This window comes from Chamaea fasciata, unplaced genomic scaffold (genome assembly GCF_029207755.1).
Source record: "Chamaea fasciata isolate MVZ Bird 193981 ecotype frontalis unplaced genomic scaffold, bChaFas1.0.hap1 SCAF_5, whole genome shotgun sequence".
NCBI lineage: Eukaryota > Metazoa > Chordata > Aves > Passeriformes > Sylviidae > Chamaea > Chamaea fasciata.
This window is the reverse complement of record NW_027094090.1, coordinates 4,298,606-4,312,288: the sequence shown is the minus strand read 5'-3', so window position 1 is coordinate 4,312,288 and position 13,683 is coordinate 4,298,606. Positions and strand designations below refer to the sequence as shown.

The following is a 13,683-nucleotide window of genomic DNA, read 5'->3' as shown; positions in this document are numbered from 1 at the left end:
CAATGCAGACATTTCACAGCCCAAAAGGCCCAGAGAAGGCAGCTATTGTACAAATTATGAGAGGCGTTTTCTGACGTCCCCAAAGTAATTTTAAGCAAGAAGCTGTTTCTCAGATAAACTCCACCAGATATCCCTGGAAGCAAAGAAGAGCTAGTAGGAAAATAAGGTCTTAATGTGAGCTCAGCTTGGCTCGTTTCACGGAAAAGCTCGAAATCAGTGGAGGAAAAGAGAGTTGGTTTCATGTTGGAAAAGTTATTGGAAGAAGGTCAAGTAAAGCCTGCAAAGCCAAAGGATCTCTCTGGTTCTGGAGGGTTGTAGATGGTTTCCAGCTCCCAACCTCAATGAAAACACATCTTCAGCTGAGGAGCGGGTTCAAGGAAAGTTCTGTCACTGGCGAAGCTCCCAATGGCTCTGGAGTTTTATCCAGCCCTTGTGAAGGGAGTTATTGTTACTTAACCCATGGGAAGGTCTGGGCTTCACAGAGCAGGAAATATTATCCTCCTCCTGTGGATGGAAACTGGGACACGCTCTGGTCCTGCGCCCCAACACACCACGGCAGAACTGAGAACTGTGCCCAGCTTTCTTGGTAACAAGACCAAGTTTCTCCCTTTGAATCCATGCAATGGTGACCATGTGGACAAGAAAAACCCACAAGCAGATGTGTATCGCTAAAAAGACAATTCTTACAGCATTTATTTAAAAGGGCTGTAAATTACAACTCAATTAAAAATGAACAACTGCACACTACCTCCTGTCCCTATTTCCTAATTAATTTATGTAAAAGGAAAATAAAAATTCTATTTTTTCTTTCCAAATCTGGATGCCAAATTAAAAAAAAATCCACTGCAAACAGTGCCCAGTCCCACACCTGGGGAGGGATCAGCTTGAAGGAAGAATGAAGGTCACCTGCACACAGTTAAGCAGAAGTGGCACTGGAGACCCCAGGTGACACTAGGGGTGGTGACATGACATCACACTTGTCATTAGTCCCATAGTAAGCAAATGACAGGCACAGTGAGATGCTGGCTTAGGGAGGAATTGACAGGCAAGACCTTGGAATTTGTAAACCAAATTCCTGCTCATGACAGGTGATGAAACCTAAATTTTTGTTAACGTGTTCCAAGTCTCCTTCTTTGTCATCCCTTCGTTTAGGCAATAAAATAACCTAATTATTATTTTCTGTTTGGTTTTGTAAAGCTCTTTTGAAGTCATTATGGGAGCATTTACACTGAAAACATAACAGGGAGTTGTGTTCGTATGAAATGAAACACATTTCTCATTGTGTTTTCCAAATTGCATGGAAAATCCTCCATCTATCCCAGGTTTGCCTCACACTTTGTTTTCTAAAGAAAATTTGCCTTCTTGATCAAAGTTTGAGGCAGCAACCACTGAATAATAGAAAGGTTTGGGTTGGAAAGGATTTTAAAGATCTTCTGTTTCCAACCAATATTGCACCAAACCTCACCTGTGAGCATGCTTGGTGTCATCACGCTGGAATGGAAGTCCCCACTTGCTCAAGGCACCCAGCAGCTGCTGAGCTGTGTTGGCTTTGGCACAGGCCACCAGACACCTGAGTTAAGGGGCTAGGACTCTGGAGCAGACAAGGACTAGAAGGAAAATTTCAGGGGTGACTGCCAAGGGGGAACAGATGGTCTGGAAGCCCACAGCTCTCCTCTCTCCCTGTGAGGAGTGTCACAGGACCTAAAGTCCTGGTGCAAAAGCATCTTAGAATCATAGAACCCTAGGATGGCTTAGGTTGGAAGGGACCTTAAAGATCATCTCATTCCAACCCCTCTGCCATGAGCAGGGACACCTTCCACTAGACCAGCTTGCTCCAAGCCCTGTCCAACCTTTGACACTGAAAGTTCTCAGGGATGGCGTATCTACCACCCCTCTGGGTAACCTGCTGTTGTGTTTCACCACTGTCATCATAAAAACCCTTTTCCTTACACTTACTCTGAATCCACCCTCCTTTATTTTTTTTTTGTCCTACCACTGCAGACCCTGTTAAATAAAAACTCTGACCCCCTCCTTCACCCACTGCAAACCTTGAAGAGGCTGAAGCAGCACCTTTGAGGGAGAGCACCCTCGGCTCGGCTGCCACGGCTCACGATTAATGGTTTCTGCTCACAGGAGCCAGGTACTGCTGTTTGCTGGCTGTAAATCTCCCCTTACAGCCTCCTCTGCCATACAGCACACATGGATTAATAGCAGCTTTCTACTTTTGAGGTTACAGCTGATCCAAAAGTCCCCAGAAGAAAGGGCGAGTTTCCTAAGCAGCATGACTGACAAGACGGCGAAGAGGGAGTTTATTCAGAGCATTATCTAATTCATTCCCCAGTGAAGGAAACTCATCTACTTTTGAGACTTAAAACTTCTAAAGAAAACTGCTATGATCTAAAGAGATTGGCCATAAAACTATTTGTATTGAAAACTTAGCCAGCATGCCTTTAGTGAACTTCATTCATTAACATTCTTCCTGGCAAGGTTTCCATATCTCAGCGTTCATTTTATACTTTAATTTGGTTAGTAGGTCTTTGTTTAATCGTCCTATTGAAAGGAGAACAAAGAAGGTTTAGGTGATACAGTGAAGTAATACACTATATTTTATCTCTGTAAAGCCCAGACAAAGTCAGTAGGCTCTGATACCCCCTGATTTGTTTTTTTTTTTTTTTATTCCCTTTCTCTTCCCGGACATTTGGAATCACAAATCAGTTGCAGAGCATAAAGATCCTCACTGTACTTAGCTATGGACACCTTTGGAAGAGAAACACCTTGTCAAGCAGAGAAATGATGCTCTGAGCACAACATACAGCCCCAAAGGAAGATTATCTTGGGAAAAGTGCATTCCCATTACTTTGGGGATGGATGCTCTGCTTTTATATCTATGTCCTCCAATAAAAATCAGTAGTCGAGAGTTTCTTCCATTTCTGAGCTTTGTGCTTACTGTCTCGGTATCAACTTCATGTTTTTTTTCTGTGTGCAAAACTCATTAACAAGCTGCAATTTTGCCTAATGACTAACCTGCTTCACAGCCAGCACTCAGCATAGCAACCCACAGGCACAGGCTGCCCTGGAGGAGGATTTCCAGGATAAAAAGGATGAAAAGCTCTCCAAACGGAGCTGCTCCCCAGCCCCAACACCGGCCGTGCGAGTGGGCAGCTCCTGGGCTGCTGTAAACTGACACAGCTCCAACTGACTCCCAACTGACTCCAGATAAAAATCTGGCCCCAGAGTAACGGCAGGATTCAACAGGCTTTTCTCACGGAATAGTTTTTACGCTCTTTTCTGGAATATTTATGACCCATCCTCACTGTCCTGCTTAAATCCACAACACACGGTGCATCCATAAAGGGGGAAAATTGTACCTGTCTGCTCTTTATAGTGCAGCAGCGAGTGAGTTGTCTCCACACCGAAAACTCTTTAATTCTTTGCTTTCTAAACTCTACACCAGTTCTGCTCCGACCACCCAGAGGCAGTACTCCAAACTGATGCTCCTCCTGATGAAGCTGCAGCCCAAGGCAGGAAAACCATTCAGAGACTTGGATCCCCTCCTGTGACAACCAGTGAGCAAATCAACCTGCAGCCCACCCAGTGCGCCCCCTTCTCACGGATGGCGGTGTCCAAAACACAAATCATAAAAGGATTCAGATGAACACAAATCCCAACCCTAAAATCCAGCAGTGACTCTAGGGAGCAGCCCCAACTGCTCCCAAACTTTCCATACACAAAGTTTTATGGAGAAGTAACCCAACCTGTGAAGTTACCAGCAGCAAATACAAAGGTCTGGGGAAGGAGCTGGGCTTGCTCAGTGCTGGGTGGGGCCAGGGTCTGTAAAGAAGGTCCAAGCCACATGGCTACTCAGAGATAACCATTTCTGGAATGATTATTCATTTATGCCACTGATTCCTGATCCACACCAGCATAAGTGAAAGGGAGGCAGGCTCAGCACCAAGTGTGGCTTCAAACTGATGACCTGGAGGTGAAGGGCCCCTTCTCCCATTACTAATCCCCTCAGCCACACAAGCCTCCTGAAAATGATGCTTTGGTTTTATTGCCACAGGGGTCATTTATAAAATCATAAAAGCCAGGTTAAGAAATAGCAGTAGCAAGGCCAAGCATGCAGAGAAAGCTGAACAGCCATCGAACGGGGCAAGTTCAGCCCTCCCATGGCATCTTGAGTAATTCAGCTGATTAAAAGTGAGAAGTTCTGATTCATGGAGAGGAGGAGGAAATGCATAAACAACTTACCAAAAGCTAATTTCTTTATTATTGCAACCAGAAATGACCAAAGACGGCGTATTTTGTATGTCTGCACATTACATGTGGAAAAAACCAAAAATCAGTATTGCAACATCCAACAATTCAAAATAAAATAGAATAAAAAATCAAACCCAAGAACTTTCTTGACTGGTAATTAACAGGGACGGAATATAAACGAGATGGCATTGAACAAAGCAGGTAACAGTGCACTTTAAAAAAACCAATTTCATCCATGTCTCCACTGATTTGCAATTTAACAGTTCTATCAGCAAAGCCTCATTTCCCTAACTAGACCGGTACTTTTAAAAACATGACTAATTCATTCTCATTAATATCAATTTGGATGCATTTAAAAAATAACTCTTAATATCTGCACAACAGGCTAAAGGGCCATATTTCTCCAACATCAGACATTCTCACTGCATTGGTTTAAAATACAAATATCCCCAAATTAACCAATGCAAAGTAAAATTGATTGGAAAACAAAAGGCATAAATTGTTTTCAAGATTTATTCTTATTTAGCTCTGAGACCCATTGCACTACAATATCTAACACTGACTTTAATTTCAGTTTCTCTGCACCTTCCCCTCACATTTTCAATGGGGAATGCAACTGGTTTTCAGACTACTAGTCTTTCCAAGGGCATACACAAAGCAGAGGAACACACCTGCATCTCCTCTACCTAAATACGATGCTTTTGGCAAACTCACTAACCACTTGTTAAAAAAAAGAAAAAAAAGAAAAAAAGAAAAAAAAAAGAAAAAAAAAAAAGAGAAAAAGGGGAAAAAAAAAAAAAGTCCATTGCAGCTACAGATTAACACGCTGTAGCTGCCACCAGAAGTGCAGAGCCCCCCTGGCCTAAGCTCCCAATTCAGAAGGCATTTAAGCACATGTATAACCAAGTGTGGGAACCGGCTCCTTGAAGGCAATAGGATTACTCACTTCTTAAGAAGTTACCACATGTTTAAGTATCTGAATCGAGGCCTAATTACGGTGCTGGCCACCTCCTCGTGCACACACAGCTGGGGCAGAGCTCACCAATCCCTCACAGCCATGAGGACAGGCGTTTGTCACACGGGCTTTTAGTAGCTGCTAGGTTTGTATTCTCGGGCAAATGACAACAAAAATCCTCAATCCCTAAAAAATAATTAAAAAAAATTACTTTATAAATATCAGGTATTTACACGTGTGAAAATCTTTTAATGGGAAGTGATTTTACACACTGATGAAATGTACAAGCAATGAAAAGGTACGTTGACATAGACTTAAAAAAAAAAAAAACCAAAAACAACCAAACCAAAAATCAAAGTATAAAATATATTACAGGTCCACCAAAAGAAATTCACACGGAAGAAAAAAATTGACACAATAGAAACTTTCTTTTTAAAAATAGAAGATATATCACAAAAGCTTGAACATGTTTATTTTATGTTAGTACTAAAAATCAAGGAAAAAAGCTTCATATATTCTCATCACAAAAATATTTACCAGCCACTTTTTATTTCCACATTATGATTATCTGGCTCAGCAAGAGTTGAGGCTGAACTGTATCCAGACTACAGAAATCATTCCAGAAGGTTGTCTCAGTTTACAACTTACTGCAATTTACATTTTCTCCTCCTCTCAGCACCTTACTGCAAAGGTTCAAGAGGGATTAATAACAAATCGAGAAGGAATAGGACAGATATCTGTATTTACAACATTCATCCTTGTTGCTGCCGAGCCACAGGAGCGGGAGCGGTCCCAGGAACCACCGAAGTCTTCACAGCTCTCTGTGCAAATTCCCCTTGGCAGGGCAAAGAAACAGCATCAGAATGTACCAAAATCCAATGCCCTGGGCTCGGACAGTCTGTGAAACCCAACAGCCCCTGACCAAGGGCATCCCCTGGCCCAATTCACTGCAGACACAGCCCTGGTAGCCGCGAGGGGACACAGGCAGGGTGGATCCCTCCCGCAGCCGAGTCGGGGCAGGAGGCGCCGCAGTGACTGCACGACTTCAGTCCCCTGCCAAGCCTTCAGTGTGCCCTGTGCTTCCTCTTCTTGTGTTTTTTATCCTTCCTTTTGTTGGCACACTTGGAGCAGAACCACTGCATCTCTTCTGGGGGTGCAGCCGTAAGCCCAACGCAAGGCCTGTGAAGGACAGGAAAATATCCCATCATCTCAGTGGAGTAACATTGCTTTTGTTTCTTACCCCCCAAAAATGCAACTTTCCAGTGGGAGACAGGATCTGGCCTTCGAATTAATATAGCAATTATCATTATCTTAATGAATATAATGATCGAAACCTAAGAACTCTTGCTTTGAAACAAAAGAGAAATATCAAAAGGATACTCAGATAAAAAGTGTTATTTTAGTAGAAAATTTGAGTGCACTTTCAGGTGTAATAGACTAGATTTAAAATCATTTCAAATGCTTCTTTTACACATCTGCAAAAACCCTTATGATTTTATGTAGCTTTAAAAAAAATATTGCCTAAAAAGTGATTAATTTCCCCTAACCTTTTTATAAGAGCTGACATTTATATTACTGTTCATACAATGCTTCATAATTTGAACTGTCTATCTGTATACACTGTGCTCATAATCCTGTAGTTCTCACAAAATTACCCGAATCAGCAATATTTCCTAGCAGTTTCAAAAACAACCGTTATCACCAATGCCCATTAATTAAAAAGTAACTCTCCTTCACAGCTTAAAATCTGCCTTTTCAAATTTCAGAGCAAGAGAGATAAAAATATCTTCCAGATTATTAAATTGGACACAGTAAAGCTATTTAAATATTCCCAACGTCATGAACTATTAGGAAAAAAAAAAAAGGATTTTTAATAATATAGCCCCAATCTGCCAGGCACTGGCAGAGCAGGATGGATGAGAGGAACTTACCAGTGATACCAATCATCGCAGTCATCACAACCTATCATTGGACTGCCATCATCTGGCTTGTTACAGCCAGGACAGATCCAGATCTGGTTACCCCACTCGTCTCGGATCTGGTGCAAAGAAAAGCAAAGTTAGCTGGTTTTCTGGGCTAAACAGGTAGGAAAATTGACATTAAAAAACAACAACAACAACAACAACAACGAAAAAGGTTTCTTGCTTATCTGGCTAAGCCATTCAGCAGCCCCTGTTGTTATGAGTGAGTTCTCTGATCATGAGAGCTCAGTGTTACGTCTTAATTGATTTCCCTACACTGCTCATGACGACAAAATCATGTATTTTCCTGCATTGTCCTGTAAACCAGTAAAGCCAGTTACACCCCCCCACCTAAGCACAGGCATTCACACACAGAGCCAGGGCTTAAGGACACAATTGCCTCTCTGTCTATACTTTTAAAATTCGACCCTGTTAATGGCAAGCAGGAGCCACGGCAGCCTCCTGCGTAAGATAACAGTTCTTATGTGCATGTAAAATATACAGCGCCGTGTGTATATATTGCTGCATTACTTATTAGCCAAAGTCTTCAACTCCAACGAGCTGATAAGATCAGGATATAAAAAAAGTTGTTACTGAGTAACTTTCCATTCCCCTTATGACATTTATGTCACAGTACAATTTACTAAAGGGTAAATGAAACAAGAAAGGCAGATCATTTACAGTACTGGGCAGCTGCTCACCGGGTTCATCATATGCATTTTTTTAATGTTTATATCCTGCTTGACCCATTGTTTGTATTTTTAGATTTCCAGTGGTTCTTGAACAGCTCTTTGCTAAAAACATACACGCAAAATGTCACAGCATCCACCTAAAGGAGTGCAATTAACAATACAAAGTACAAAATGTCTGGGGGCATTACCCTGACTCCATCACTCCTTTATGAAGATTTGCACATTATCGTTGAATCTCAAAAACAGAAACTGTTTTGTTCTCAGCTTTTGTGCATTTACACATATCTCAGGCAATAACTTCTTGCTATCTGTACAGCTTACAAACATGATATTAAAAAGTAGCAGATGAAAAGCCCCAAATGTTCTTAGTAAAAAAAAAAAAAAATAGAAAAGCTACTACACGGTGGTCTGTACATCTTACACCATTTCCTGAAAAATCAATAGGAATGTACCAGAGCTGCAACCAACACATCACTCTTCCCTGATTCCTCTTAAAGCCCTCTATGTTCTTGTGGCTTAAACCTCAAAAATACAAGTCCCAGGAATACTAACCAGGGAACAATCCCCTTCACAACAGAGATATGGAGTAGGCACCATCATAAAATTAACTCAATTTCCAAGCTGATTGATTGCAATAATCATTCCTATCTACCATCTAATCTCACATCTGCAAAGTCATTTTAAGTTGCTGGAGAAGTATCTGCTCCCCAGGTGAAGTGTCTGGGCTCAGAGTGAAGAGGTCCAGAGGCATTTTGGTGGAATAGCCCTGCTGGGGGGTGAGGGAACACTGTGCCAGGGTGTTGCAGAGAAGGGATGCTGTGGGATGATGGGCTGAGGGCTACAAAACCTGCCTGAACACCTGGCTGCACCCCCACCATCCCCCAGCATGGGCACCCTATTTCTGGTGCTGCCTGTTTTGGGCACTGGCCCTGCCAGCTGTAGAGGCAGCACTGCCAGGTGCTGTCCCATCAGAATAAAGACACCCTAACTTCTCCAAACTCAGTTTTTCAGGTATTTGTTTCCCCTGCAGAATGCCTGCCTCAGGCTCTCAGGAGCTGGAGAGGGGCAGGGTGGTCTATAATCACAGAAACCTCTGCCTGTTTGTTAAACAAGAACTTGGGCTGCTAAATAAGGATATTAAAAATATTGCATAACTTCTCATTCCTTAATGAGCCAAGGGTCATGCAAGGAGGGACAGAGTGGGATTGCTGACTGCTGTGTTAGTACAAACCACTGAGAGCTAATGAGCAGGGCACATGGACTGAGACGCTATCCAACAGGGAGATGTGTATCCTTTCTTTTTTGAGCTATAAAATCACCCTCCTCTCCTCCTCCACAGAAGGGAGTTGTGCACCTCTGTCACACTGGCTCCACTCTTATCTTTAGAACAGCTTTCCCATGTGATCTGAGGAAAATCATTCTGTCTCCTGGATTTCCTTCATACAAGAGGCTAATAGTTATTAATCATTTTCTTCTTCCCCAACCTCTCTCTGAGCATTTTGACTTATAAATCTGTCACATCAGGTGTCTCCCTGCATGTGCACACAGTTGGGTCCTAATGCAGTAAAGCCTTGGTTTCAACTATAATGTTGTAAAACACCACTTTTCACAAGGGCCTGGAGTGACAGGACAAGAGGGAATGGTCTTAAGTTGAAGGGAAGTTGGTTTAGATTGCATATTAGGAAAAAAATATTTACAGAAGGGTGGTGAGGCACTGTACAGGTTGTCCAGAGAGGTGGTGGACTTCCTGTCCCTGGAACTGTTCAAGGCCAGATTGGATGGGGCTCTGAATAACCTGGTCCAGTGGAAGATGTCCCTGCCTGTGGCAGGGGGGTTGGATCAAGATGGTCTTTAAGGTTCCTTCCAACCCAAACTATTCTGTGATAACCGTTCTATGAAAAGCAAAAATAACCCGCAGCCTCCACATCCTCTGAATTCTCCATTAAGGTGCTGAGAGTGTTACTATTGGAAGTACCTAGACAAAGTGCGAGGTTTTTCTTTTTAAAACTAACATAACTTCTAAATTGTTTCTTTTCATAATTACAGAAGAAAATGGGATGCAGTAGAGCATTCAGGAAGTGTTACTCTTAAAGTAAATTTTGAAACCTTTGGGCACTAATGTAATATTAGCAACGACAATGATATTAGTGACTATAATAATAAGAGTGATGGTGGGTTTACACCTGTGATACCAAAGGTGAGGCTGTGTCCTGCACCCTAAGGATATGCAGAGCCTGTGTGACGTTGTCCAGTGCTGTAACTAACTCAGCAGTGAAATGTAGCAGCTCTTTAAATAGAGAGCAGTAACACAATACAGCAGTTTAAGTCCAGCAGGGAAGCACCTTTCCATTAAAAATGCAGGGTAGATTTATATTAGAAATCAATACTAAAACAAGAATCATAAAAATTAAAAAAAAAAAACCCAAAAAACCAAACACCAAAACATGCAAATGTTGCAATTCAAGCATGGGAAACTGTAATAAAAGGAAGCTTTAGGTGTTTTAAATGGTGAGATTTTTAAACTGCAGCTAAGCAAGGTGTCACCAATCAAGCTGGAATTTAGCCAGGACAGGGAGGATAACGACACCACTACCCTTGTGTTGCTTTTCAAGGATCAGAAATGCTCATGACTTCATTTCACACGGCATCTAAAGCAGAAATTCTCAGCAGCACAGCAAGCCTTGTCCTACCCAGACGAATATCCACATTCTTTTAGGGAATGCAGTTCCTAAACCATGTTACACAAGAGACTTTTCCAAAAGAATGAAGAATGCTGAGGCCAAGTTCAGAGCAGGTGTCAAACACACAAACGAAGTGTAGACTAATGAACAATCTACAGACTTCTGAGATGCACAAACATCTGCAATTTCTGTACATCGAAGAAACCAGGAAAGAGATTAGTGGATGCTACACATTTCAAATGAGGGCTAAGTCAAGTTCTTGATGTTGCATGAGGGTTTTGTATTTTACCTGACTGACAGCAAAATCTATGGTGAGTCTGACATTTGAGGTTTCAATTCAGCACTTTTGAAAGCACCTATAAAAACCCTCCACCTCCAAAAATAAGTGCTCTAGCTCAGTTAGCAGAAAGTACTATACGTGACATAGTTGGACTTGTTAGAAGGAACTTAAATTTGGAACTGGGAACCAATGAAAAATTCAGTCCAAGTAGCAGTGTTTCAATTAAGTTATTAACCCCTCAAAACGTGTGTGGAAACAAGAGCTGGAAAAACAGCTGGATAAACATCAGGAATCCAGGAACCATCAGCTTGAGATGAAGAGCCAACCAAGAGCTCCCCAATTCCAGAGAGAAATGCCCCTGGCACTGGGACAGAGCACGGCACGTGTTACCTACCACGTAAGTACTGACGGTCTCGGTGACCACGCTCCGAACGGGAGCTTTGGAGCCCCCAGCTGCTGACACAGCTGGGGAGGGTGGTGGGATCAGGACTGGTGAGATGGTGGCCTGTGGAGGAGGAGGAGCTGGAGCTGGAGGAGGGGTGACATGAACGGGAGCTGGCACTGGTGACGGCACAGGAGGAGGCGTTTTGGGCCGCGCCGCGGGTGTGGAAGGTTTGGCCTCTGGAGTTGACACCACTTTGCTGATGACTCTGTAGGAGCAATATTGAGAATTGTTAGAGCTGATGGGAGAGAAAGCAACGATCAATCACTGATTAGAGAGAAAGAAAATATAGAGCAGCTAATTTACGTCACCCCAGAGTCACCAAAGAGGCCGTTTCAACCCCACACAAGGACTGCTGTCATTGCTGCACTCACCCATTTACAGGATAAAGCACAGAGCCATTACAAAGTGAATGCCAGGACAGCCTGAGCCAGTCTGTACCTCACTGTCGTATAAATATTCTCTGTGGCTTTACTAAACCTTGTTTCGTTAAGTTTTATTGCATTAGCTCAATTTGTGGGAAATATTAGAAAGGAAAGTTAATCAGCTGTGAACAGCACTGATTTTAATCTTCAAACTGAGAGACGATATCGTCCTGTTAAGATCCTACATTAGGGGGTTCTGCAAATATTTGCTAGTTTGGTATTTCTTTCCCTAAATGTTTATGAAATCAGCAGTGGATCTAGTCAGGACAAATAAATGACGCACACTATACACTCAGCAGTTAAAACATTGCTACTTACTGGAGTAGCTGAAGTAGACAGGATGTAGCTCTAGTAAATACACTGTATAGAACAATCTTGCCCAGGAAGGGGGATACATAGAGGACCCAACGTTTATTAATGACTGTTGATACACAGTGTTATTGATGTGCATGCAATTTCACAGACAAGCCAGAAAAAGCCCTCACTACAAGGCTCTAGGTTAGAAACATAAAGGGAAGGAAAAGGATGTTTTAAAAACACAGAACAAAAAACCCCCCAAAAACAACCAAAACCTCAAACAAAACACAGGACAGGTCTATCTGTTTCATCACATTTTGGTAAACCATTTAGCTAATTTATTTATATTTGAATGGTAACTGTGGGAGTGTAATTGATTTGTGATGGGACTGTACAAAGAGGGTGACTTAAAGAAAGGTTAGGCATTCCAGGGACAAGGATCGCTAAAGGAAGTAAAAATGGAGACATCAGTAGAGAAACCATAACAAAAATCAAATTGCAACGACTCCTGAAAACCAGGAATGTCCAGCTCCACTGTCAATGGGAATTTTACGTTCAACTTTAGAGTTTATTGCAACTCTGATACTCCAAAGGCAGCATCAATATGATTGGAGGCATTGTTTAAATTTCAAGTCAATAAAATTCCAAGACATCATTTGAGGAAGGCTTGGGATTATACAGTGTGTAATGCCTGGCTGAGATAATGGTGCATTTTCTCACAAGACATGACACTTGCACTACAAAATCAGAATTATGGCAAGTTATAGTAAAACTATACTTAAGAAACAAGAGCAATGAGTTTGGTAGTCCTCCCTAAACCCCAGCTGCAGCATCACACCTTCTAGGAGCGAACAGGAGAAGAAAATCAAAGAGTGGAATCTAAAGGGTGATAGATGATTCTTCCATCAGCAACACTGAAGACATTCACACTACATATGTCCCAGTGATTGCTTCAGGTACCTAAAGTGGGGCTCAGGCTCTGTATATGTGTCAGTAAGGTGCTAGACTGTGAGTCAAAGTGCAGGAGTCTTAATTTATGTTGCCTGTGACTTGCAGAAGGAAGGAAGTCCTACTATCAGGCCATCGTGGGAGCAACCTACGCATCAAAACCAGCCTCCGTCTCCTGCGAGTGGAGAATATCCAAAACCCCACTGTTATCTCCCACCAAGGAAGTTTTCTCTTTGGCTCGCAATGTGTTTCTGGTTCAGTGAAAGTCTCAGTGTGTGGCTCCTGGGGCCCTTGGCAGACTGGCCATCCCCAACTCCAAGCATCCCCAAGATGCTTCCTCTGTGTCATCTCCATTCCACAGACAGTCCTGGCTCCCAATGCTGAATGCCTAAGACCTTGGTTGGTGCCAATACTCCCATGGTTTGCAAAGTCATCCTCATGACTGGAGAGCTGCCTCTCAATAAACAAAGTCTTTGCTATAAAAAAAGCGATAGGGACAGACAGCAAAATACTGGCACAGCAGAAGTCATTTGGATGGTTTCAAATATCATTGCCCCTTCTTTCCCCGCCTCCCTCTCCTACCTCCTGCAAGTAAACAAAGTCCTGCTAGGAGTTCTTCAGGGAGTCAACCCTTCCCAAGTCTAGACTAAGAAATGTATTAGCTAATAGGGCTTTAAACACAACTTTGCACGCAGGGTAAACAGTTTGAAAGAAGTATTAGCTAATACAATTTGAATAAGAG

At 42.4% G+C, this 13,683-nt stretch overlaps 1 protein-coding gene across 1 annotated transcript in view; it reads right to left on the bottom strand.

Annotated features, from left to right (window-relative positions):
• Positions 1 to 4,247: 4,247 nt before the first annotated feature.
• The window catches only part of TAF3 (TATA-box binding protein associated factor 3), a 113,918-nt gene continuing 104,482 nt past the window's right edge, over positions 4,248 to 13,683 (bottom strand). The window contains exons 5-7 of the mRNA XM_066182686.1: positions 11,224 to 11,479; positions 7,147 to 7,253; positions 4,248 to 6,394 (exon numbers count right to left, since the gene is read on the bottom strand). Coding sequence (XP_066038783.1) covers positions 6,280 to 6,394; positions 7,147 to 7,253; positions 11,224 to 11,479 — 478 coding nt within the window. The 3' untranslated portion in view covers positions 4,248 to 6,279. The remainder of the gene's footprint in view (positions 6,395 to 7,146; positions 7,254 to 11,223; positions 11,480 to 13,683) is intronic.